The sequence below is a fragment of the Lycium barbarum genome, chromosome 6 (genome assembly GCF_019175385.1).
Source record: "Lycium barbarum isolate Lr01 chromosome 6, ASM1917538v2, whole genome shotgun sequence".
In the NCBI taxonomy this organism is placed as follows: Eukaryota; Viridiplantae; Streptophyta; class Magnoliopsida; order Solanales; family Solanaceae; genus Lycium; species Lycium barbarum.
Genome location: NC_083342.1, coordinates 126,295,172 through 126,322,556, shown reverse-complemented (window position 1 = coordinate 126,322,556; position 27,385 = coordinate 126,295,172). Strand labels below are relative to the sequence as shown.

General features: G+C 33.9%; 4 protein-coding genes and 1 long non-coding RNA gene across 7 annotated transcripts; 3 read left to right on the top strand and 2 right to left on the bottom strand.

Annotated features, from left to right (window-relative positions):
- Nucleotides 1-1,302: 1,302 nt before the first annotated feature.
- On the bottom strand, nt 1,303-3,990 carry LOC132598705 (uncharacterized). 3 transcript variants are annotated; one of them, XM_060311729.1, is made up of 6 exons: nt 3,827-3,989; nt 3,568-3,618; nt 3,355-3,468; nt 2,635-2,757; nt 1,849-1,951; nt 1,303-1,752 (listed from the first exon to the last, which is right to left on the bottom strand). In XM_060311729.1, exons 3-6 carry the CDS (start codon nt 3,447-3,449, stop codon nt 1,507-1,509), a joined length of 567 nt encoding a protein of 188 aa, XP_060167712.1. In that variant the 5' UTR covers nt 3,450-3,468; nt 3,568-3,618; nt 3,827-3,989; the 3' UTR covers nt 1,303-1,506. The 3 variants fall into 3 exon arrangements, with proteins under 3 accessions (XP_060167712.1, XP_060167714.1, XP_060167713.1); XM_060311731.1 differs by lacking the exon at nt 3,568-3,618 and having other exon boundaries at nt 3,827-3,990; XM_060311730.1 differs by lacking the exon at nt 3,827-3,989 and having other exon boundaries at nt 3,568-3,813.
- Nucleotides 3,991-6,604: 2,614 nt separating this feature from the next.
- On the bottom strand, nt 6,605-7,766 carry LOC132600150 (uncharacterized). The gene is made up of 3 exons (XR_009567141.1): nt 7,617-7,766; nt 6,806-7,475; nt 6,605-6,725 (listed from the first exon to the last, which is right to left on the bottom strand). It is a non-coding gene; the product is annotated as an uncharacterized LOC132600150 (long non-coding RNA).
- A 7,093-nt stretch (nt 7,767-14,859) lies between these two features.
- LOC132600149 (uncharacterized) lies at nt 14,860-15,971 on the top strand. The gene has a single exon (XM_060313251.1). It carries the CDS (start codon nt 14,970-14,972, stop codon nt 15,828-15,830), a length of 861 nt encoding a protein of 286 aa, XP_060169234.1. The 5' UTR covers nt 14,860-14,969; the 3' UTR covers nt 15,831-15,971.
- Nucleotides 15,972-17,435: 1,464 nt separating this feature from the next.
- On the top strand, nt 17,436-18,460 carry LOC132644600 (fatty acyl-CoA reductase 3-like). The gene is made up of 5 exons (XM_060361203.1): nt 17,436-17,494; nt 17,576-17,676; nt 17,769-17,958; nt 18,043-18,204; nt 18,412-18,460. The coding sequence occupies exons 1-5, from the start codon at nt 17,436-17,438 to the stop codon at nt 18,458-18,460; spliced, it is 561 nt and encodes a 186-aa protein (XP_060217186.1).
- A 1,680-nt stretch (nt 18,461-20,140) lies between these two features.
- LOC132644598 (putative fatty acyl-CoA reductase 7) lies at nt 20,141-24,386 on the top strand. Its single transcript, XM_060361199.1, has 10 exons — nt 20,141-20,219; nt 20,331-20,458; nt 20,603-20,797; nt 20,852-20,966; nt 21,059-21,251; nt 21,342-21,493; nt 21,580-21,656; nt 21,790-22,059; nt 23,922-24,049; nt 24,239-24,386. The coding sequence occupies exons 1-10, from the start codon at nt 20,141-20,143 to the stop codon at nt 24,384-24,386; spliced, it is 1,485 nt and encodes a 494-aa protein (XP_060217182.1).
- The last annotated feature ends 2,999 nt before the right edge of the window (nt 24,387-27,385 follow it).

Genomic DNA, 27,385 nt, shown 5'->3' with positions numbered 1-27,385 from the left:
TTCCAAGAATTAAGATTTGGGAGGTGCTGCCTAAGATGGTAACGACACTGAAGCCCTATCAATATTCCTCTGATTCGGATTGAGCTTTCAAGGAGCATATTTTATTTTTGAGTGCTAATGGGATGGTTCTTCTGGGTATAAGCAGTTGTACACTGTTTTTGCAACAATCATCTTGATCCTTGTTTTGACACTTATTGATCACTGCCAGGTATATCTTGGTAATTCAATTGACTTTGCCAGTTCTTATCATTGTGCCGAAGGAATTCTCCGTCTTTATGTAAGTGCCAAAATTCTCAATTCTTAGTTGTGGCAATGATGGTGGAGGGGAAGGAAATGGTGGAAGAACAAATAGAGGGAAAAGATAAAATAGGTTAGGGGTGGTGAGGTGTCAGGCCACGTGGCATTCACCTCATCAAATATTAGTGCCACATGGGACTAAATGTCCAACTTGGACAACTTTAACGGGGCAGGGGTATATTTAAACCAATAGTATAACAACAGGGATATATTTGGACCCAAAGTATAACGAAGGGTATATTTGGCCATTTTCCGATAGTACAGGGGTATATTTAGCCCTTCTCCGTTTATTTTATTTTATAGACGTACCTTTTTCCTAGTTGTCTTTCTTTTTCTTCTTCCTTTTCTACCAAGAAACTAAGGAGTTAGTATTTGTCGAATTTTGATTTCGTGACACAGTAATTTAAGTTGTTACTTATGAGTCACTAAATTAGAAAGTCCAATAACTATTTCTTTGAATTATTAAAAAAGTACCAAGGAAAAGTTAACTTAAGGATAGAATAATTACAAGAACTAACTACCAACAGTTAAAGAACACTTATAAGTACTTCTCTATTCTAAGATTAAGTACTTCTCTATTCTAAAATTTCGAGTTCGAATCCAGAAAACTAAATACTTTGGTGAAAGCGTTTTACCGTAATTCGAGTTCAAATCCTGAAAATTGAATACTTTGGTGGAAGCGTTTTACCGTACGTTAAGTGAGAAAAAATAGAGTAATTTTGAAAATGATGGACATGTTTGAGGTGTGGTGAGGTGGGCCACGAGTGTTGCATTTTGTCAGAGCCCTATGTAGGGACAATTATATGAGGACTTGTAATTATGCTTATTCGATGTGGCCAAATACATCACAAATTTAGTGTTTACGGACAGAGTTGAAATCGAATAAATGCTCGTGGCCGTAATCTCTTGTCAACATTAGCGTCACGCTCTTGTAAGCTGAACCATTGAATGGTTAAAATTTTGAAAAAGGAAATGAAAATAGAAATTGAAATCCGCGAATTCCCATCAGTGAAGGCAGTTGAATCACGTTAATAGAAATTGCTTCTTTTAAATTCAGACTATCACCTATTTTTCAATTTAACTGAAAAAGGACTCCAAGCCTACCACAAAGTGTAACCACTTGGACAGAGATCTAATATCTGAAAGATACATAATCGAAGCATCAAAAGAGAGAAAAGAAAACCTATTAGAACCAAGACCTTGTGGATTTTACCAGCCACCTCCACCTCTTCTATCTTGCAGCTCCGCTTGCCTCTCCTCTTTCAGTCTCCCCGCAATTTGAAGAATATCTCGGTTATAGAAACGATCGCGCACAAACTTCCTTTCTTCAGCTTGTATCTCCTTGATAGCGCTTGGATATGGATTGGGAGGTGGTTTCTTCCCTTGAAGTCGTGCAATCTGCTTCAGTCGAGAATATGCTTTCTTTTTTGCTTTTCTTTCTCCTCTATATTCCATCTATAACAACAAAATCACACAGTTTTTAAAGAGCGGTCCAAGAAGAAGATTGAGCCTCAACGAATTTGTTTGAATTTAGAAAGACGAGATACGTACATCAGCAACAGCCATAGCTTCCTCTTCGCTGACCCCTTGCTCCTTTAACTCGAGCACTCGCCACCCGAATAGACGGGCTGGAGGAGGGTCAAATCCGGAAATCCTGTTAAAAGTATTAAAGAATAAAGCCTCAGTTGAGCAAAAAAGTTGATAATTTCAACATGCCAATTTCTCCAATAGGAAAATAATGAATTACGATAAAAGACTGAATCTACCCCCGACTGCACGAGACAAGATGTGCTGAGAGCATAGAAGATTTTTTACTTCTCGATATAGTACTTTTCATATTATGTACATTGGTAGCGCCTTTCCCCACTTGTTTCCTAGATGTGCAGCATATTGCATGTTAAACTATTAAAGCCAACACACTTGAGCTGTTGAGACCCTAGGATCAACAGTACAACATGGCATACACCTCAGGGGTAGCTTATTAACAGAGCACGTGCAAATGCTACTATCTGATGATTGCGGAAGTCAAACAATACATACTAAGAGCCCGTTTGGATTGGCTTATAAGTTACTTATAAGCTGTTTTAAACTTTTTTGAGTGTTTGACTGGCCAGCTTAAAGTCATTTTGTGCTTAAAATAAGCTCAAAAAAATAATTGGGCTCATTTGACTTAGCTTATCTAAAGCATCTTATAAGCTGAAAACAGCTTATAAGCCAAAAAAAAAATAAGTTAGACTACCCCAACTTATTTTTTTTAGCTTATAAGCTGCAAACAGCTTATAGGCATAAGCCCATCCAAACAGGCTCTAAGAACCATGAATAGGTCAGAAGCCATACTTAATGGCATCCTCATGTTTAGATTCTGGATGTTTTTGGAAGAACTTCTTGATATAGACATCCTCGGGTAGACTAATGGGTTGCAGCTTCTTCTCAGCACGAGGGAATGTTGCCGGTGGAGCCCTGGATTCAAACAAAATTCCAAGCAACAACCAGCATTAGGAGCACTATTTCATGTTCAAGGCAAAATGGATACACTCTAGTAAAATCACGCCCAAGAATCCTATGAGCATTCTTAAAAATGCTTTTCTTAGATGCCAGTTGCAAAGCTAAATTGATTAAAAAGTAATGATAAAAGGAACCTAGTGCGGTTTACATCCCCTGTGGGTTTTGTAGGCTATTCCACAGTGGGGGGTTTACCAAGTGCGCACCCGAAGGATAGCGGCTGCGGGTTTTCCTGGAGTTTCCAAAAAAAAAAAAAAGGGAACATGTGACCTTTCAAATAGATTAATCTTTTAGATGAAGCTGTACACCCACTTTATCATAGTATTAGAACACGTAGAGGTCCTAAATTCAAGTCTCACCACTACTACTATCAACACAAATATTTGTCGTGTTTGGCCCAAGAAAAAGAATTAGACCACAATTGAGGGGACACGTTTTCTAGCAGTTTAAATTTTTAGATAAAGATGCAAACACTTGAACAAAAACAAGCAAACATAAGGATATAATTGAATAAAAAATTCAAAGGAAAACAAAAGGAGGGAAAGTATGAGGTACTTCTCCATAGCCTTGAGCCAGACAGGCTCGGCTTTGGCTAAGCCTTTGACAAGCTTTCTCGATCTGCTTAACAAATCACCTTTCATGAACGACATCCTTTCCCTGATCCGAACCCTTTCAATTACAAAGGTAAGACCATAATTTCATGAGTATCAATGGACCTATTAAAATCTTCCACAAAGAAAGGAACTTAAAGAAAGCCAAAAGTCTCACCTTTGATTGTGAAAAAGGTTAGATCATGCATATAACTTCTGTAGACCTTGGCTAAAGAAAACACCACTTATAATGAATTTACATTCTATAAGCTAATAAAAGAAAAAAAAGAAAGTATATGACTCCATCTGTCCCAATATATGTAGTACAGATTGAATTTCGAGAGTCAAACAAGAATTCTACTCTGACTTGACATCAATAGACATATATATAAATAAATAAATAAAATGGATCTTTCAACTGAAGTTAGCAAACTTACGCAAATAACCAGCAAAAGATTCCCAAGCGCGAGTTCGTCTCTTCTTTTTCTTTTTCTATATTTTTGGGGGAAATGGCTAATAGTTTAGATAATAATAATTGACAAAAATGGTGAAGCAAAAGAGATGCAAATGGCGAATGGTTTTTCCAGAATTGGGATTTGGGGCAGCGAAGAGTGAATATGGGCCTAGCGGACTCTCACCTTGGGCTTTAGGCCCCCTTTAATTCAGAAGATCTTAATAATGGGCTGAAACAAATCTTTATTTTCTTCTTTGGTTTTGACTTTTTTTTTTCTCGCTAAAGCGAAGATGTTTTAGCCTAAATTAATTATGAAAAATAAATAAATTAAACTATGTGAGTTTATACAAAGATCAATGCTTAATTAATTTACTTTAAGACAATAAGACACTAATTGTATATGTATTGTATGCAAATACGATTAGCTAAAAATACGCAAAAACATTGAAAAAAGCATAATATTTTGGAGTTTAAAAATTCATATGGGTGAAACTCCAATGTGGTGTGCTAGAGTTTTGAACGTTTACAAGTGAAACTCTAGCACACAAAAGTGGAATTCTGTAATTTTTATTATAGAAAAACTCCAATTCGATATGCAAGAATATAAATTTTTTACAAGTGAAACTTTAACACTCTCTGTTTTGGAGTTGGAAACTCCTTACAATGTGAAACTCCATCGTAGTATTAAGTATTAACGAGTTTAGATTTTTTACAAGTGAAACTTCAATAAACTGTGTTGGTATCTGAAACACTCAGACATATATATCGTGGAGTTTCATGCTTCTGACAAAATTAGTCACTCATTTCTTTTCCGTCATTTGATTTTATTATATTGCAAACATTAAATTAGTTTTTAATAAAAAAAATCACCAACCTAACTAATTGTTTGCAACAAAAAAGTTACTCAACTTACCTAATAATCATAAAAATCATTAAGAGAAAATAAAAGAAACATTTATATAATACTTAGACAAAATAAAATAATAGTTTAATTATACAAATATTGTTTAGCAAGTTGTTGTAATTCTTAAGTGAATTATTTTAAGAAAAAAGCGATTAACCGTTAGTTGCTTTTGAAAAGAGTAGTAGACCCTCATATACGTTCTGCAGTATTATCGTATCTACCCATTCCTTTACCAAAGTGGCGTTCCTGTTTCTTTATACTCTTCCAATCATCAAATACCAAGGAGTATAATAAATTCCATTCCCACTGAAACCCCTTCACCCCATTTTTCTCCATTCCCAAATTCACAAAGAAATGGAGGCACTTTTTGCTCAATTCTCCATAATAGAATGTAAGCAGCAACACAGCTTTCTAGTGTAAGCAGAGCAGCATATCAGCCTCCTTTGTTCACATAATTCTGCTTTCTTAGAAAAGGTACTTCACTACTCCTGGAATATGGATTTCCTTGAAGTATTTTTCCCACTGAATAGTTGCTGGGTCAAAGTTAAATGTATCATCTGCATTACTTTCTCTTGTTGCCATTCGTAACATTTCAGCATTGGTATCATCGAAACTGGTAAAAATCAGTAGCGATGGAGTTGGAATAAAATAGCAATTAGGGAAAGCTTTAAATTTGATTATTTAATAATTACTACTAATAAACTGTTGACTATTTGAATGAGTTAATCTAAAGTAATAATAAACTCACACTCCTTTGAAGAACAAGTAGGACCTGTAGAGTTCAGCTAGTCGAATGGCATGATTGATCCTTCTTTCTAAGTCCGGATGCAGGTCTTGCAAATGTTGGCAAAGTATCAAGTTTGCCCACTTTAATATCTGAAACATGTTAAAACTATAAACTTAATTAGCCAGTGGTAGTCCATCAATGCTGACGTGCATCAATGTTCATAAAATTCCTTTTCTATACATCTCTCATGCATATCGGGATCTTTCCCTCTTTTAGTTCATAATATCATGAGTTTTCTAGTTTATACCAACTGATTTTTAGCCAATGACATAATTGTTCTAAGTTTGAAGTGTGCATATTTTTCTAGTAACCATCTATAAGCATATATAATCCAAGTTAGAACTGTCCTACTTTATGGCCAAGTGAAGTAAAAAAGGTGTAAATTCTACAGTTTTTTAAAGAAGACATTACTATGAAAACTAACCGTTAATAGTGGCATGTAATGGATTGCTATGTATCTACGAAGGCTAGCCATGCTGTCGAGTACATGAACTTTCTTCGCTCTGACTAGCTTTCCTCTTTCGTCAATCCATGGATTCTTCTTGAAGTAATCAACGCCAATTTGTATAATATCATCAATTTTGAGTTGATTCCTTCTTGAGGAGCTAATATGGTAAACAGCTGTAAGGGAAGATGGAGTTCTATGGGCTACCATAGCCGCAATAACTGAGTTCACAACCATATCGGCTGGAATCTATGCAAAATTGCAAGATGGCATTAAGGAATTAGAGTAAATACGTAGAAACTCAAAGTGTAGATGAATTAATTAAGACCAGCTGATGCAAACAAAAGAAACTTGCACATTTTGTTGTAAGGTATGCACTATACACATGACTCACATACCACATCCGTCATCGATTCTCTATCAACCATGCCAACATTTAGTTTTCCTTTACCATAGCCAACAATGAAGGTGTCTATGGTTCTGTGGAAAGAAGAAGCAGAGTATACTTGTGCTTACTGATAAGACTAACTCTTCTTTAATTTCCATGTGTGCATGCATAAACAAAAACAATATATAGTTATTATTTCATTCCTTCAACTCATCCCGGGAATGGCTTCTTGTAAGTGCTTAATATAATTGTTGGTCATAGGATTATGAGTTGGAGATCCTCCTTGAGGTGTCCCAAAAGCATCTCTCCCATTGCTTTTGTGAATGAGTATGTGTTTGGCCATCCATGTAGCCTGGCCCTGAAGAATCATAATTATATTGGTGCAAATACGATATATATTTGTATCAATGAGCGAGGCTAATTTTTTGAAACATTTACCTGTCAATACTTAGAACTCTCATAGCTAAAGTAACTTCTTTTTCAGTGGCTTTCCTATCTTGAAGGTCCTTTAGCCTCCTCTACCAACTTTTGCTCCACTTCTATTTCTAAGCGAGAGCTTCCATTAAGCCTCTCACCATAGTTCAATGGCTTCTCTAGTATTAATCCTTTCTTTTCCCCGCAAACATAAGCTGAAATGAACACGTCCTTATTATGCTAAAGTCAGTAGGCCCAAAGAAGTCACATGATAGTGAAATTTGGTTAAGCTCGTGATGGAGCTGACCTGTGCTTACATGGAGAAGCATCTTTAGTTTTAAACACTGCTTGGAAAATTTGATAATATTCATGGCACCCAGTGCATTCCTTATTACAGTATCATATCTGCAAAAAAGTCGCGCTAATGAGTAAATTAAACTTTTTTCTTTTTACTTAAGGAAAAAGAATGTTTGTATTACTCTATGACTAACTACCTTTCATCAAATCGAGTTGTTGCAGCAGAGTTTACAATTATGTCTATTTCTCTGCACATGTCATCTTTCAGCTCAAAATTTATCCCCAAACTATCACAAGCTATATCACCTGCAACTGGGAAAACCTTGTCTTGTATAAGGCCATGTAGGTTGGGGCCCAACTTCTCCCTTAGAACTCTGAACAGATCTGTTTTTATAACCTGCAGTTAAAACATATTGTTTAACCGATAAAATGTTCAATTCTCATGTGGTTTGCGTTACTATCGACTGGAGTTGTAGTCTAATGTGATGACTATTATTTCTACTGCTACTATATACGATCATATAGTAGTTGGTAGTACCTCACTGTTGAAACGCTATTTAGCTGAATTTGAATCTGGAGCTCTGATTAGCAAGTAAAGCTTCTTCACATTTGGCTGGACTCGGAGTATCTTCTCCGTGAGAACTACATTAATATATAATAAAATCACTTGTAATATCATCTATGTATGTATCTACTCAAAAAGCACTGTTAGTTCAACCTAAAGGGGGAGAGAGAGACAGTGAAGAGATAGAGAAAGTTCTATTTGCTAGGTAGCCTGTTGCACCAGTGATGAAAATGGTCTTGCCTTCGAGAAACTGGTTAATGCAGCACGATTCCATTGATAGAGAATGTTCACGGAAGTGAGCTAGAGGTGAAGGAAATTAATAGGGTCAAATTTATATTATAAATGTTTATACATAAGATATTATCAAGTTACAAGTACTGGGAAAACTAAGTATTGCATTATCACATATACAAAATCACCTGGATTTTAAGCTAGATACCAATTTAACCTGAAAGGAATGCAACCTATGTACAGTACACAATTGTGTCCTGACAAATATTTATAGTGAATTACCAAAGTCCGTCTTGAGATGGGCTGCTACGTACAATATGGAGCACTAGTTTTAGTTAGGTGCGGCTCCGTGGAGCTAGTTGTTGGGCTATTCACGTTATATTAATGAAAACAAAGTACATAGGACCCAACTGTTGATATTAATGGACAACTATTAGTACTAAATAGTTTAATGTATTAGAAGGTTGTAGCCCTATGGCTAAAAGTAGTTTAGGCTGTTTCTACCAAAAGTTTGGCTATCATTAACTCCATAGAATAATATTAGAAAACTTAGTCAGCATAAGTGCATAACAAAAGAAATACTTTTAGAAAGATAACTAATTATAGTACATTAGAGATCGAGTTGGATATCTATTTTCGTTTCTGTATCCCACGTACACACAGATTCTCACTTTTCTCATTTGTTCATCTAAAGTTTGTCATTCTCTTGAAAGGTAGTAATTCAACCAATAAGCTGAAGCAGAATAGGTTAATAATGTAGTTCCTTCTGTCTTTCTAATATACGTGCAACTTGCAAGTCACTCGTTTTCACATCTTTAATGTGAGTACACAAATAATACGAATTATATAGAATACAGAAAAAGGATGTTGTTTTCTAGTGAATTAAAAGTTGTTATTTGGTGGATCCATATTTTTATACCACAGTCCTACTCTATATGTGGCCAAGTGAAGCCAAAAAGGCGTAATTTACAGTTTATTTATGAAGACATTAGTATGGAAACTAACGGTTAATGATGACATGCATGTACTGGATTGCTATGTATTTGTGAAGGCTTGCCATGCTATCCAGTCAATGAAATTTCTACACTATGACTGGATTTCCTCTTTTGTCAATCCATGGGTTCTTCGTGAAGTAATCAAAAAAAACTTTTACTTTATCAGCACTTTTTAGTTTATTCCTGCCGTAGGAGCTAATATGGTAAAGAGCCAAATGGGAAGATTGATTCCTATGGGCTACCACATCTGTGATGACTGAGTTCACAATCATATCGGCTGGATTCTCCGCAAATTGCAAAATGACATTAAGGAAACACTTCCAAACTCGAAGCGTTAGATGAACTAATTAAGAACACCTGACACAAAAAAGAGAGATTTGTGTTTGGACACTAGTGACTAGTTTACCTCTCAATACCTAGATGAAAAAGTTACTTCTTTTTCAGTGGCATTCCTATCTTGAAGGTCCTGTAGCGTCTCTTCTACAAACTTTTAATCCTCGTCTATGTCTAAGTGAGACCCTTCATCAAGTATCTCACCGAAGGGCAATGGTTTAACCTTGCATTAATCCTTCCTTTCTCCCACAAACATAGGCTGGAAAGAATCAGTCTCCATGCTAAGTCAATACACACCCAAAGTCGTGATAATGAAAGTTGACAACATTCATGGCACCCCCATGAATTGATCCTTATTGCAGTATCATATTTGCAAAAGGGTACTGGAATAAGTTCTTGTCTTTTTTCTAAGGATCACGGATCGTCTTTATAACCTGCAGTAACATATATATCCTTTAACTGATCACATCGAGCAGTGAACTCTAATAATCTTGAGTTCTCATGTGGTATGCATCTATGACTAAGGACTGGAACTGTCGTCGAATGTGATGGCTATTATTTCTATTGCTACTATAGTTGTTTGGTAGTACCTCGTCGTTAAAAGCTTTGTTCTGGAGCTCTAATTAGCAATTAGAGCTTCTTCACATTTGATTGGACTCAGGAGTATCTTCTCGGTGAGAAATACAAGAGATAATAATAGAAGCAATACTAATTCTATTATCTATGTAGTCATCTCCTCACAAACCAAGGTTTGCTTATTGTTAACACCTATAAAAGTCACCTGCACTTTTAGTTAGACACCAATAATGTTCAACAAAAATGGATCTAACCTATCTGTGCAGCAAGAAACTTTAGTCCTGTCCAAATATACATTTGTCTTGACTCATTGAGATTATTAGAAGAATCAATATAGAATGCAAAACCGAAATCAAGAAAGGTTTTGAGGGGTGAAATCGACTTTCTTTAAAGAAATATTTCCGATTCAGATTGGTGCAATATAAATAATATTTTTTTAGGATACTAATATTTTTTCTGGATACAATAAATCTCATATTTAAATCTGCAGATTATTTTTCCGCCACGCCACTTCATGAAGATAGGTCTAAATTTAAAAAGTGGGAAGAATATATCATGAACCCACATTTACTTGAAACTTGAAATTGAATTCTAGTTTAAAATAAAACTGAATTACGAAGGATTTTAATATATAAAGCCGTCAAACTCATTTTTGTCTTCCATTGCGAACGATCTAACTTCATATATTTACAGACTATATCTAACAGAGATATATGTCACATTGGGGAATGGCATATGAAAGACTTCAACAACTGAGTTGAGTATGAACTATCAAATCAAATGGGGTAGATCCCTTCCAGTCCCACCTCTTGGACTATTGCCACGTGTTAGAATATTGATTAAATTAAATGAATAATGTTCAATTACCTAATTACTTGTATCCTTTTTTAATCTATAAAAATATATTACTCCCTACTGCAATATAGTTCACAGAAGGGGTTGAGATAAAGAAGTGCAAAACTTTAACCCCAGTTGCTCAAGCTTACGTTTACGTGTTTCAATTTTTCAGAAACTGTATAGTATGTCTTTTTTATATTTCTAAAAGTAAGTAGACTCGTTTTCTCCGTTCTAACAAACAGCTGAAGAAGAAAAAACTCTTCCTTATGAAGGCAATTGTCATCAACCCATAACACATATAGCTTAAACAAATTTGTAAATGAGATAGACCGTAAAATTACTGCACTTAAAATCAACCAAAAAATTATTGGCTCAAAAGAACGATATAACGTTATAACTTATAATTGTGAATGTGTAACCTCATACTTAGGCCTCTCTTAATTCCTTTAATAATCACTTTCTCTGTACAGCCTCCACAATGAATATCATAATTTAACATAATGTTGAGTTCATTCAATGAATAAATATCGTCCGATCTACCTGTTCGACAGAGTTACATTACATACATATAGAATATATATTCTCAAATTTGTAAAAGAGAACTCTATATATATATATATGCAAATCTCTACTGAAAAGGATGTCTCCCTGAAGTCCTAACGTACTTAGCTATTTAGTACTACTTGCTAGTGCATGCAAGAGTCTGATTTCCTTTGGTTTTGTGCATGTGATTCCTAATATCCATACATTCCCTATTATGTAACATGAGAAAGCCATAAAGCGGTCAAAACAAAAAGTAGATCATCGTAGCTTGCGTGCACTAGCCCGACTAATTCATATTTGTATTGCACACGTTATTAAAGAGAAAAAACGCGCCCTACCAAAGATTTTACCATTTTCAGTACTTTAACTTGAGAGTTGAGACCTCCGATAATAAAGGTGGAGGAATTTCATTCATCCACGCAGTTAGCTTCACCATCCTTACTACTCAATATGGCCAGGAGCAGAGGCAAAGGGTGCATAGGGTCCAATTGAACCCCCCCCCCCCCCCTCATGGGCGGAGCCACACCCATTGAAGGGTGGTCATATGAACACCCTTCATCGGAAAAAATTATCGGATGCCTATATTAAATATAGAACTTTGTGAATATATACTAGTAATGAACAACCTTGACATAGAAAACAAGGATAGCCCAGCGGCTAAGGGTGTGCAAATTCTTACTAAGGACGCGAGTTCAAATCCCGGCTGTGTGTTTTCTTCATGCGCTATTTTTTTGTTTTCCCTCACACATCACCTGTCCTAAAATATGAACACCCTTGATGAAATTCCTGGCTCCGCCCCTGCCCCCCCTTTGTTGAAAAAGTAAACTATATTAATAGGGTAATAATTCTATGCATATATATAATCAATTTAGCATAAGATTTTTTTTTTTGAACTCCCTTGTTTAAATTCTTGGCTCCGCCACTCCGATCCATAGTTAGATGCAACCAAAAAAAAAAAAATCACAATTAAAGGAAAAGGTGGGTGGTAATTGTGCATCAGTCGATGTAAATACTGATTTAGCTTTAAAATTGCAGTATTAATTTGGTTCATGTTATATGATAATATATATATTTTTTAAAGGAAGAGTAATTTTGACGCAAAAGAAAAAAAAAAGCAACTATGTAACATCATGCTCAAAATATTATTAGTAACGTGTCAACACCAAGGATAGGTAACAGTTTGGCACATATACAAGGACTCACGGAAGAGGAATTCAACAAAGTTTCTCTTCTCCAATTTTTTCTTCTTCTTTTTTTCCCGCTTTTCCGAGCCAAATGAACTACTGATCTGTATATTACAGCGAAATAGTTATTCAACTGCCATGCATGTAGATATATTTATTGGAGTTTAAATTGTTGGAAATTTTACGTAAAATATTTAGAAATTCTCATAGTTTGATGCGTGTTGAGAACACTGTCCTTAAGAATATTTCACCTGTAAATTTGTATCTTCCACGATTCAACAAGCTCTTCTAGTATAAACTAGGAGCAGAAACACTAACGATTAAATAAGAAAGAAAATCCTGCACTATCTCGTATAATATATGAGGAAGAATTTATCTTGATCTATTACAAAAGAAAGGGACTACAAGAATATATATAGGTAAGGATTTAATTATCAAAATGCATTGTCATTGCTGAAGAAAGGTTATGTTATTACGTACTATTATCAAAAGATAATGGCTCGTGAATAGAAATGATAATGGCTCATAAATGGTCTGTTACCATTGCCAGAAGCTAAAAATGTTAGAATATTGCAAATATAATTAAACCAGTAATAGAATCTTAAAGGAATGAATTTAGGCAAGGATTTTTTTTTATACATAGATACCGCATTCATTTTTCCAACAATTCCCACATATTTCAAAAAGAAGATCAAGGAATATAATAAAATAAGAAATTTTGGCGGGGTTTCACAATGAGCATAATGTGTAGAATTTGGTGTCTCTTCGACTAGAACTAGACCTAGATAAAATAAGATTAACCTTACAGAATAATTGGTGAAGTTTAAAAATTTTATGAATCAAGATTTTTTTGTAAGTTCAGTGTCTTAGCTATCACATTATACCCCCACATACATTGTTGTTTGTCGCGATTTTGTGCTAATAAGCCATGTGCGCGTCTTTTATTCATGAGTGCTCTAGACATTTGTCATAATTTCAAAGGACCGACTCCACTCCACACTCAAATAAGTCCAATCATCAAGTATTCTCAGAGTAATTTACCACCTATAAAGAATATGAATTGAATTAAGAATTTAATCTACCTCCCTTTACCCTGCAGTACTATTGTATTAATTATATTCACAGACCATAGGAAGGTCATAATTTAATAGTAGTGCACTTTTGATAACTAATGACTTGTTATTACCCATATATATAAACCTACTTCATGGGATCACCAATTGGGTTACCATCATTGTTGATCTTCTCAGATTGAAAAAGTCGAGCGGAATATCCTTGAGATTGTTTGGAATTTTACGAGGCGTGTCAAGGATATTATCCTTAAGGATATTCCACCGGTAAATGTGTTTTTCCTAAGATTCAATAAGTTCTTCTAATATAAACTATGAGCAGAAACAACAAAGAATAAATAAGAAAGAAAACCAAACACTATATAATATAAGAGGAAGAATTTATAATCTTGATCTATCTTCCACAAAAGAAAAGTATAACAAGTATCAAATCATCAAAATGAATTGTCATTGCTGAAGATGGGTTATGTTACTACGTACTTTTATCAAAAGATAATGGCTCATGAATAGAAAGAAATGATTATGGCTCATAAATGGTCTGTTACCATTGCCAGAAGCTAATAATGTTAGAATAGTATTCCAAAAATATAATTAACCCATTAATAAGATCGCAAGGGAATGAATCTGGACAACAATTTGATTTTTCTTTTAGATACCAGTCATTTTTCCAATGAAAGCATACACGGATAGTATAAGGAATTACTTTTTACATAATTAGGTCGCCTTTACCTATTATAGCTGGTAATCTGTTTTATTTTCAAGACTACAAATTTCATATTTTAAGGAGACTTACTTATAAATATCCTCTTGGGAGACCTGATAATGTGTAAAAAGTTTCTTTGTATCAGCAGAGAAAGACATGCAAGCAAGTCACTTATCCTAATTTCCCACACATGCACAATATCATCGCTTGGTTATTGGTTAGGAAATGAATCATACATGAAAACTAGCATACCTAGTATATTATGTTTGGTAGCATTTAAGTTGCTATGTATAAAATTGAGCACACAAAATTAAATGTTTGGTTATCACATTATATATAATCCATACTTAAAGCATGTATAAGTTATGAGTCAATTTATGCATATATGTGGTATGAATTAACTAATTACATAAAAAACTAAACCATACATAATTAATTAATCCTTGCGTAACCGATTCCTGCCTAACTAATTTCTGCTTTACTAATACATGCATGACTCTAACCAACGACCAAACCACGCATAAAGTTAAAGACTTATATTAAACTATACAATAATAAGAAGTGTAAACACCTATTTTAAATAGTGGTCAAAGTAATTTAAACCCACACGACAGGTACAATGTAATTAGGCAACTTTAAACGAGTATAACAGTAAAGAGGTTGGCCAGGTCCCTACTTGTGAAAAATGCAACATAATTGGAACAACAGATTGGAGCAAAACATAAAGTGGTAAGTCTTTTTCCTATATTAATCTTGTTTACTTTGAGCACCTAGCGGTTCTCCTTGTTCAAGACCTTTATATATATTTTCATTCTCCATAAGAACTACAACATCCATCTCTTCACCTCATAAAAATGGAACGTCTTGACTCCATAGTCCACTACTGGCTAGTTGGCCACCCAATTATCAGTCAGTTTGAGTTTAAGCATGGACAAACTTTTGGTTCCACCTGGTTATTTCCCATAGTGTCAATGTTCATTTACTTGTCTCTCACTATACTATCTCTCCGTTTCCCATCACTACTTCCCACCGTTTCCGCCACCATCCTCCGCCTCATCACCGCCACCCACAGCCTCATCCTCTGTATCCTATCGTTTATAATGGCCGTGGGGTGCGGCCTCTCAGTCCTCCACCAGATGGCAGCCCACGTCCACAACTGGACTTGGGTCATCTGTTTTAACAGGTTAAATTATGAAAATACCCTTCCTCGAGGACCGATCTTCTTTTGGGGCTACGTGTTCTACCTTTCTAAGATTCTTGAATTCGTAGACACCCTTTTGATCCTACTTAGTAAATCACGGTCTCGACGACTCACGTTCCTCCACGTGTACCACCATGCATTGGTGCCACTTTTGTGTTATGTTAGTGTTGGAACTGGCCAGTCCATGTTGCATGCTGGGGTGATCACTAATGCTTCGGTTCATGTGCTAATGTACGCTTATTATTTCCTCTCTGCTATTGGAAAAAGGCCAAGGTGGAAGAAATTGGTGACTGACGTACAAATTGGGCAGTTCATGTTTTGCTTTGTGTGTTTGGGCGCACTGATGTATTATCACTTGACTAGTGAGTTTGGTTGCTCTGGGATAGGGATTTGGTTCTTCACTTTCAGTTTTAATGTCTCACTTTTAGCACTTTTTCTCAACTTTCACTTCAAGACCTATGCCAAGAACGCCAAGAAAAACCATGAAGAGATCAAGCTGGATAAGCAGACATAATTATATATGTTGTGACTTGGGAGTGTGTGGTTTGTTATAAATTAGTGCAGTATTGTATTGTTTTATCTCTACGGGACTTTGGAATTAATCCATGCGTTCAGATGCTTATTTTATATTGAAATATCATAAACATATGTAAAAGATTGATGTACTGTGGTTGAAATTTTGAGGTGGTTTCAAAGTTTATCATCAATAAACAAAGATTGCGTACATTGTTATCTACAATGTTAGTTGTAAATTTAAGTGAATCAATTAGTTTTTGTCCATATCTCATATTAAGAGATACATCAAAATATTTAAAAATTATAAATATTTGACTATGAACTCAATTACTATAATATATATCTATAGAGTTTAAGTTTGGTGCACCTTTTTTACATCATCAGGTGACATTAACCTGCCAATTGCAGGTCTCCAATTTTTTTTCTAATTAATTTTCCTTTTCTAAAATTTATACGCTAATCTTTTATTGTTCCTCGCCCTCCCCTATTCAAAGCTTCCGTCTGTTGCGGTCTCTTTCTCCCCTTCAAAGAAAATGGATCGGTGATTTGAGAGACATTAATTGATAAAAGCTTGCAAGTATACAAAATCTTAAACTTTAGATTTCTTACAAATTACATAGAAAAATTATCTTATACGTTCAAAAAGTTAAATCAGAACTAAAGTTATGTAATTTACTACTACTTATTCAAAAGTAATATGATGGACTTATTCAAAAGTAATACGTTGAAGAACTTCTGGTTTTGATTTAAGTTGGTAAAAATCAAGAAAAACGTCAGAACTAGAAGGAAATAAATCTGTTACCAATACAACTAGGAATTAATTAGTTTTAGAGAACAAATTGGACTCAACTTACCTGTAACTTTTTTTCTTCTGTAAATTATAATTATATTACTAAAAAGTAGTACTATTAATTACTTGATAAAGTTAACATGTTTACCATTGAGATTACCTGATGGTGTACAAAGTCTTATACACTGACGATGCACCAAACTTAAACTCATATCTATATTATATTAAAAGCATGAACCCTGAATCTAAAAGTCAAATTACAATATTACCTTTCACTTACTTAAATATCCTATTAAAAAAATAAAATAAAACACGCCTACAATTAGAAATTCGAATAGACGCAATTCTTCGCACTCTAATTTGAAGAGCCATTTATTTAACTTACTCTGCCAATGGTTGCTTTGGCCTTTAACAACTACTGTACAATTATTAGTAACTTATTCTTTTCTCAATATTTTCTTTTCACTGTTTTTTCCTCTTCTACTTGATTGTTAAATTTTCTGCGCTGCTATCCCGTCTATCTATCTAATGTTCAGGCTATATGATCGTATATAGTAGCAGTAGAAATAATAGTCATCACATTAGAATACAACTCCAGTCCATAGTCACACAAACCACATGATGAGAATTCAAGATTATATCCGTTAAACGATATGTTTTAACTGCAGGTTATAAAGACGGATTTGTTCAGAGTTCTAAGGGAGAAGTTAGGCCCAGACCTACGTGGCTTTATAGAAGAAAAGGTTTTCCCAGTTGCGTGATATAGCTTGTGATGGTGATAGTTTGGGGATAAATTCTGAGCTGAAAGATGAGATGTGCAGAGAAATAGACATAATTGTAAACTCTGCTGCAACAACTAGATTTGATGAAAGGTAGAGAATACTACTAGTAACATTCTAAACATTAAGTAAAAATAAAGAAGTTTAATTTACTGATCAGCACGCTTTTTGCAGATTTGATACTGCAATAAGGATCAATACACTGGGTGCCGTAAATGTCGTCAAATTTTCCAAGCAGTGTACAAAACTAAAGATGCTTCTCCATGTAAGCACAGGTCAGCTCCGTCATATATGTGCTTAACCAAAGTTCATTATCATGTAACTTCTTTGGCGTATTAACTCTAGCATAAATACTGGTTCTTTTCAGCCTGTGTTTGTGGCGAAAAGGAAGGATTGATACTAGAAAAGCCATTGAACTATGGCGAGACGCTTAATGGAAGCTCTCGCTTAGACATTGACGTGGAGAAAAAGCTGGTAGAGGAGACACTGAAGGACCTTCAAGATAGGAATGCCACCGAAAAAGAAGTTTTAGCTATGAGAATTTTAGGTATTGAGAGGTACGTAAACGGTTCATTAAATCAGTCTCGCTCATTGATACAAATATCCATCATATTTGCACCAATATAATTATGATTCTTCAGGGCAAGGCTACATGGATGGCCAAACACATACACATTCACAAAAGCAATGGGAGGGATGCTTTTGGGACACCTCAAGGAGGATCTCCAACTCATAATCCTCCGGCCAACAATTATATTAAGCACCTACAAGGAGCCATTCCCTGGATGGATTGAAGGATCGAGGTAATAATTACATACCACTTATAGCCAAACACAAACTGCTTTTAGCTAAAAGTTCTTTTTTGAAAGAAAAAGTACTTTTTAAAATAAGTAAACTTGACCACGCTATTAGTTAGCTTTCTAAAAATATAATTCTTTTGTTATGCTGATTAAGTTTTCCAATACTCTTATTCTCTACTGGTAAACTGGTATTTAATTCTTTTAAATTAGTCAACGTGGTCTTGGAGATGGAATTAATGACTCGCCAACCAACAATTAATATTGTCATATAAAAGCAGTCTTGAAGATAGTCAAACTTTTGGTAGAATCCGCCAAACCTTCTACTAATACATTAAACTGTTTACTCTTAATTTTCCATAAATATGTGTCTCAGTCGTATTGTAGTAACTTCGCATTAATGTGAATAGGTAAGAAAAAAGTTGTTACAAAGAAGTCAAATAAGAGAAGATTAAAAACGTCAATTATGGGATGGGTTAGTTATTATAAGGCCAATTCTGAAGGAAAGTCTCTGAAAATATCAAATATTCTTTCTTACTAGGTATTCTAAGTTTGATGTTCCAAATGTACTAAAAATATAATTGTAACTGCTATTGTAAAGAATAAATAATGTCATCCAAGAAAATAATATCATTTGAATTAATCTATGATAAGATCCAACTACAAGTATAATCTTCACCAACTTATGTTAATATAGTCTAAAATTTATGATTTATGTCATTTATAAAATAATAAAAGAATATATATGAAACGAGAAAGTATCTTATATATATATATAAAAGAACATTATACTAATTAATAGAAAACAAAAATAGTTAAATACAAATTTAATTTTAATAAGTCTTCCTCCTTAAAAAAAATAGTAAAACAGGAATAATAAAATACGGATGGGTTTATATAAAAAATCGCCTTTTAAATGTAATACAACATGTATTTGCCTGCAACTTTTAACTCTCCTTGAGAATTTGAGAACGTAATTGTATCCTTTCAGTGACAATCGATTTAGCGTTGACTAATTAAGTAATTACTTCGCCAAAGGCAACTAGTGTATTTGTTTGTAGTTACACTTAATTACTTCTTTCTTTTAATCTTGAATGTTCCTTAAACACGATAATTTCTCAGGTATTAGGATTAGGCTTCTTTAATGGAATTAAAAGTTTGAAAAGAAATTGTATAAGTAAAATATATTAATACTTTAATTAATGTGCCCAATCAGGCAACTAGATTAGATTCTTCTCTAAATACTTATATTCCTTATAGAATAATGTTTACAAATTTTGGCAGTAACCTCAACTATAAGATTTTTTTCAAAATTAATTTTTTTATAAAATCATACTTAAGATTATCAATGTCTCAAGAAAGATAAAAAAAAAAATGGAAAACAATTAGTTCTACTCTAGAATAAATTGATTATAACAAAAATAATTAATCAATAAATTTCCATCTTGAAAAATGCCGGTAGCGCTCAATTAATCTCTAAATTAGCCCATGAATGTGAGACTTTTCTCGGCAGAACTGTATGAATTTGGTTCAAAACGGACAATAGCACACTGTATAAAAGTATCTTTGAATTGTTTTAATAAGCATCTTCACTGAGCCACAACTAATTAAAACTAGTACATTGTTTGTAAATAGCAGCCCATCTCAAGACAGATTTTGGTAATTCACTGTAGATATTTGGACAGGACTACAATTGTTACAGCACAAATAGGTTGCATTCCTTTCTGGTTGAATCCAAGGTATCTAACTTAAAATCCAGGTGATTTTGTATATGTGCAAATGCAATGCTTAGTTTTCCGGTATATTTTTCCTGCAATACATAGTTTTCCAGTACTTCTTCCCTAATAATATCTTATGTAGAACGATTTACAGCATGAATTTAACCCCCATGAGTTTCCTTCACCTCTAGGCTCTAGCTCACTCCCGTGAACATTCTCCATCAATGGAATTGTTCTGCATTAACCAGTTTCTTGAGGGCAAGACCATTTTCATCTCTGGTGCAACGGGTTACCTAGCAAAGAGTACATCCATTCTATCTCTTTCTCTTTACTTTAGGTTGAACTAAGAGTGTTTTTCTCAGGAGATGCATACATAGATGATATTACTAGTGCTTTTGTTATATATTAATGTAGTTCTCACCGAGAAGATACTCCGACTCCAGCCACATGTCAAGAGGCTCTACTTGTTAATTAGAGCTCCAAATTCAAATTCAGCTAAAGAGCGTTTCAACAACGAGGTACTATCAAACTACTATATGATCGTATATAGTTGCAGTAGAAATAATAGTCATCACATTAGAATACAACTCCAGTCCATAGTCACGCAAACCACATAATGAGAATTCAAGATTATATCGGTTAAACGATATGTTTTAACTGCAGGTTATAAAGACGGATTTGTTCAGAGTTCAAAGGAAAAGTTGGGCCCAGACCTACATGGCTTTATAGAAGAAAAGGTTTTCCCAGTTGCTGGTGATATAGCTTGTGATGGTGATAGTTTGGGGATAAATTCTGAGCTGAAAGATGAGATGTGCAGAGAAATAGACATAATTGTAAACTCTGCTGCAACAACTAGATTTGATGAAAGGTATAGAATACTAGTAGTAACATTCTAAACATTAAGTAAAAATAAAAAAGTTTAATTTACTGATCAGCGCGCTTTTTGCAAATATGATACCGCAATAAGGATCAATACACTGGGTGCCGTAAATGTTGTCAAATTTTCCAAGCAGTGTACAAAACTAAAGATGCTTCTCCATGTAAGCACAGGTCAGCTCCGTCATATATGTGCTTAACCAAAGTTCATTATCATGTAACTTCTTTGGCGTATTAACTCTAGCATAAATACTGGTTCTTTTCAGCCTGTGTTTGTAGCGAAAGGGAAGGATTGATACTAGAAAAGCCATTGAACTATGGCGAGACGCTTAATGGAAGCTCTCGCTTAGACATTGACGTGGAGAAAAAGCTGGTAGAGGAGACACTGAAGGACCTTCAAGGTAGGAATGCCACCGAAAAAGAAGTTACTTTAGCTATGAGAATTTTAGGTATTGAGAGGTACGTAAACGGTTCATTAAATCAGTCTCGCTCAGTGATACAAATATCTATCATATTTGCACCAATATAATTATGATTCTTGTGGGCAAGGCTACATGGATGGCCAAACACATACACATTCACAAAAGCAATGGGAGGGATGCTTTTGGGACACCTCAAGGAGGATCTCCAACTCATAATCCTCCGGCCAACAATTATATTAAGCACCTACAAGGAGCCATTCCCTGGATGGATTGAAGGATCGAGGTAATAATTACATACCACTTATGGACACATACAAAAGAAGAACAATTCTTAGTAAACCAATCTGTTTCTTCCTTCCGACAGAACCGTGGAGTGGACACCTTCATTGTTGGCTATGGCAAAGGAAAACAGAATGTTGCGCAAGTTTGCATCAGTTATGTGGTATGTGAGTCGTGTATAGTGTATACCTTATGTATTAATGTATTAGTTTGCTTGGTCTTAATTAGTTCATCTACACTTCCAGTTCCTAAGTATTTACACTAATTCCTTAATGCGATCTTGCAATTTTGCTTAGATTCCAGCCGATATGGTTGTGAACTCAGTCATCGCGGCTATGGTAACCCATCGAGTTCCATCTTCCCATACAGCTGTTTACCATATTAGCTCCTCTAGGAGGAATCAACTAAAACTTGGTGATGTCGTACAATTTGTCGTTGATTACTTCAAGAAGAATCCATGGATTGACGAAAGAGGAAAGCCTATCAAAGTGAAGAAATTTCATTTACTGGATAGCACGGCTAGCCTTCACAAATACATAGCAATCCGCTACATGCCAATACTAAATGTTAGTTTTCATAGTGATGTCTTCTTAAATAAACAGTAAAATTTACGCGTTTTTGGCTTCAGTTGGCCATAAAGTAGGGCAGTGACTAACTTGGAGTATATGTGCTCACGCCTTATAGATATATTTATTCGAAAATATGGATACACGGAATATAAATGTTTGCTAACAACTAACCAGTTAGACTAAAACCCTCCTTGGCCGAAAATCAGTTCGTATAAACTAGAACACTCATATATATATATATATATATACTAGTGTCATTTGGGCCGTGCTAAGCCTCGGCCCAAACCGATCTTACAAAATTCAATTTGTAGATATTTTGTAAATTTTTTCTGCTATTGTTTTTTTGTTTTTCTAACATCAATTTGATATGTTTAATAGACTTCTATCCGAAAGTTAAGGGAAAACATTTTTAGTTTATATATTAGATTTTTTTTTTAAATAATCAAATATTGACCTTTCTAATTGCCATTTTACTTAAATATTTTTGACTAAAATCTCCGATGATCCAAATTCAGCTTTTCATATGTTCAATTAATTTCATTTGTTTTTTTGAATTAAACTTACTTATTTTTTATCAAAAATATTACAATATTCAATTAATGTCAAAAATATTTACTACGAAAAAATATTGTTGTATGATGAAATCAATAACGTTAACTTATAAATATTACAAGATATTTCTGTAAATGTTTTCTCAAATTAAACACACGAAAAAAATATTGAAAAGTCCATAAAGTTAAATTGTTCTTACTCTAAGCTTTCATTTTCCTTCCAAAAGATCCATGTTAAGGAATAACATCTTTTTCTTTTTCTTAATTTAATTAATCATTTTATGAAATTCACATTGTAATAACTTTTTCATGTTGAATTTAACTATTTTGTCTTTGATTATACGGTATTTTGCAAAATATTTTAATATTAAAAAGGTAAACAATAAACTCCACTTTTTGCAATTGCTTAGTATTATTACTGTTTGGTTTCTCTAACTACAGTGTTTTTATAACTATAATATTTTATAGTTCCTCTTTTAATATAGTAATTTATTAGATAAGTTATATATTGAAAGCGTGCGCATGTAAAATTTGATTAATTAATTAACGTACTTCGGACTATAATTTAAAATTTCGATTCATTTCTAAGTATATTTAACAATGATAGTCTATTTGTATTTATTCTTTTGATTTAAAACCTAATCTTACCTTAAGTGAAATATTTGTTAATTACTTATTTTTGCAAGCGTGTACGACACAAAATTACAGGAGAAAATAAAAAACTTTATCCATAACCGGACGAATAAAATTTTTAAATAGCAAATGATAATTGGTAATTAACATCAACAAATAATAAATAGTATTATAAAAATAATATTTAAGTCAATAATTAATCCTATATTATAGAATTTGATTGACATCATAATTATATTCTTTAAGTGTCTATAATAAATTGTTAAGGAAAAATATAATTTTAAACAAATTTAATATATTTCTCATAGAAGACTCGAATATGTATAAGCATATTTTGTGGGGACTACTACTCTTTTCCATGACATCATCATATTTAGTGGCATAAAAAAGGGCCTTAAAGTTCTCAAAATTTACCAAAATTTGTAAGAGTTCACAAAGTAATAAAAACTTTAATTAGGGGTAAAAAGAGACAAAAAATTCATGTGAAGACTAGAAAAAATTGGTATTCTCCCTTGTATATAGTAGTAATATGAACTAATTAAAAGGGGGAAAGACCGAAAGACCTCGGTATACAAGAGAGATGTATATGAAAGTACAAGTGTTTATGAATGTTGTTATGCACTTCAGCATTGATGGCCTGCCACTGGCTAAGTTTATAGTTTTAACATGTTTCAGATATTAAAGTTAGCAAACTTGATACTTTTCCAATATTTGCAAGCTGTGTCCACAACCTTAGAAAGAAGTATCAATCGCGCCATTCGACTAGCTGAACTCCACAAACCTTACGCACTCTTCAAAGGAATGTGAGTTTGTTATTTAATGTCCCTTCCTTTCTTCATCTTAATTCTATGTTCATTTTGTTTTAGACCCCTCTGATGTTTGAACTAGCATCCGTAACTTGTTCATGTTTGATATACTTCTGGAAACTAGTTACTCAAACTTAAAGCTGTTCCAAATTAATATTCTAACACCATTCATGCTGATTTTACCAGTTTCGATGATACCAATGCTGAAATATTGCGAATGGCAACAAGAGAAATTAATGCAGATGATACATTCAACTTTGATCCAAGAACCATTCAGTGGGAAAATTACTTGAAGGAGATTCATATTCCCGGATTAGTGAAGTACATTTTCTAGGAAGGAAGAACTATGTGAATAAATGAGGGCTAATATGCTACTCTGCTTACAATAGAAAGATGTACATGTTGCTGCTTAAATTCTATTATGTTTTTTAAGTGACTATGTCAGTTTAAGAAAATATTGGCAGTATTATATGTAACTATATTTTTCTGATGCTATTCGAGTATTATGTGTAATAATATTGAAGGACTACTTTTGTTGTTTCACATATTATGATAACTAGCTACCTGTTGGGAATAAAATAGACCCGCAAAAATAATATTCACGGTATTAGTAATAAACGCGGAACACTAAGTTATGGTTAAATAAGCAAGAATAAAATGCAGCAATAATGACATCAAGATTTTACGTGGAAACCCTTCTGAATAAGGGAAAAACCACGGCCAAGAGGAGCGGCTGATATCACTATAGTAAGGAATTTTACACTGTGTAGTAACTGTCACACCCCATTTTAACCGGGTTGAATTCAGGAGTGCAACATATTGGGGATTCCTATTTATTTTTTATTTGAGGAGTCGCCACCTAATTAATTTAACGGTGAATTAGGACACCTAGAGGTTAACTAAGGCAAAGTTAAAACTAAACCTCAATTAATAGTCTGCTTAACCAGTGTGATTCTAGGTAAGGGCTCTATATTATCCTAAAGGGAAGGGGTTAGGCATCCTTTAGAATCCGTTAACTTACGGTTATCTGACCAAACTTAGGTTAATTAATTAATATTAAATATAACGTTTAAATTTTAAAATGGTTCACAAATGTTGCTAAAATTTAAAAGAAAATAATGTTAGATAAAAAAAATAAGATTTACAGAAAATACAATAATTTGTATAAAAGAAGACTTTAAATGCTACTTTAAGGTAAAACTTACAAATGTCGCTTAGACTTTAAATGAAATATGATAAATGCTATTCAAAGATGAGACTCGTAAGAAATATGATAATTTGCCCACTTTTGAGAAAAAGATTTAGCGATTTTGAACTTTAAATAAATTATGTTATATGAATATAGCAGCAGAGAAAATCTAAACTTATTTATTTATTATTTTCTTAAATAAAAATGCAAAAAAGATAATGAATTTTCTTCCTCTAACTTTATTTAGTTGTATTCGGCTAAAATATGTATGATTTGATAAATCTTGAAGAAATTATTTATAAAAAAGTTCTTGAATTTATATTGTGTATTAGTGGCATTTTGAAACTTTAGGATGGTAAGAATAAAATATGATTCCATTAACTCAAAATACATAGTTACGCTATTTGCGAATTAATAAAATAAAATAAATGTTAGATGCTATAAATAGTTTTGACATAAAAGAAAAATGAAGCTTATGAAATTAATTGTTAGTCTCCCTTGAACTAACTACCCATTTTACTAAAATCAAACCTATTAATTTCGCTAACTTCACTACGGTTCATCTAATCTAGTAAGACGAAATAAAACGTTAGTCATACAAGGAAAATAAAATACACAACAATAAAAATAAGGAATAGAGTAAAGAGTGAATGGGCTAGGCCCATTTTCTCGGACTGCTGCTGCGGTCTGTTTTGCTATTGGGCTTTGACCCATTTATTAAGACCCGAATGCTGCGAACTGTTCATGCTATTGGGCTTCAGCCCAGCAACCTAAACATATTGCTGCAGGTGGCTGATGAGGCTGACTCGAGAAGAGAAATTACGTTGGGCTTTTAGCCCAACATCGAACGTGGAGGAGGACGAGTCCCTTGGACTCGTATGCGAGGTTCATGCAAAAAAAATGAAAAGAACGGATTAGTAAAGTGAAGATATACCAGAAAATAATACCGGATACAGGCGATATACACTGAAATATATAAACACATGTACATCCACCTATATATAGTTTATTCACAGTAGCTTAACGCAGCCAAGGGGACAGAAAACAGTAATGAACATGATGTACGCCATGTTAAGCATGTATCAAGCTACACATAGATTTTGCTTGATTCCTATTGAATTCATAACATGATGACGTCAACAGATAATCATCATGAATGTGCATTTCATAATTCTGAGTCAAATAAACAATGCTTTGTTCTAAAATAAGAGCAAATAGAGGACACACACAGGGGAATAATTCGAAAAAAAAAAAGGACATGAGTAAGTGAAGGGAACCTGGATTTAAGCAAACATATAAACAAGACTAAAAAAATTATATCAAAACCAATGTTTCATCTCACATTGTTTTGGACTAATTCAGACAGATCCCTAAACAGGGAAGTAATATGCTAATACCCAGGGAACTATCAAAAGCGAAGCTTACACATAGTCACAGAATTCGGATTCGTAACCTCACTATCTCACTTAGACAGAATAGGTAACTTAAGAGATGACACACAACTATGGAAGACGATAATTAGACAACAATGTCAAAAAAAAATGGACAGAGCATGTAGAAACTAGAACAACCAGGGGAAGTACCAGAACAATGGCATTGCATAGGCATAAGGAGAGCAAACTGAGATTATAGGATATGTAGCGAGGCATCACACAACAATATAAAATATGTGTGGTATATAGAGGAAGCCAGCTCGCCTTAGATATGGGCAGAAAACATCTGGACGCGATGTGGTATTTCGAATAAAAAATATAAATGCCATGCTTTGAATTTGAAAACGACATTGAAACCATGACACCAAAAACAGTCCGATACAGCATATGTATTATTGAGATTTCAAGTCACAGTCCGGTTTTCAAAGACATAGTACGGGGATTCCAATTATATAAGAATTAACACAAAGACTGGCCCAAGAAGAAGCTGCCCACACAACGACAGTCTATCACGGAACCCATCTAACAACCAAATAGGTCGCTATGGCCCTCATAGCACATTCAATTTTGCGGAGACACCACACAACATAAGTTCGACTTTCAGGTGGTCCATGAGCTAGTCCTAGCCGGGTTAATATTATGGGATTCCCAAATCATCATGAATAATAACTAAACAACGATAACTGTGTAAATAGCAAACTAACAAGATTA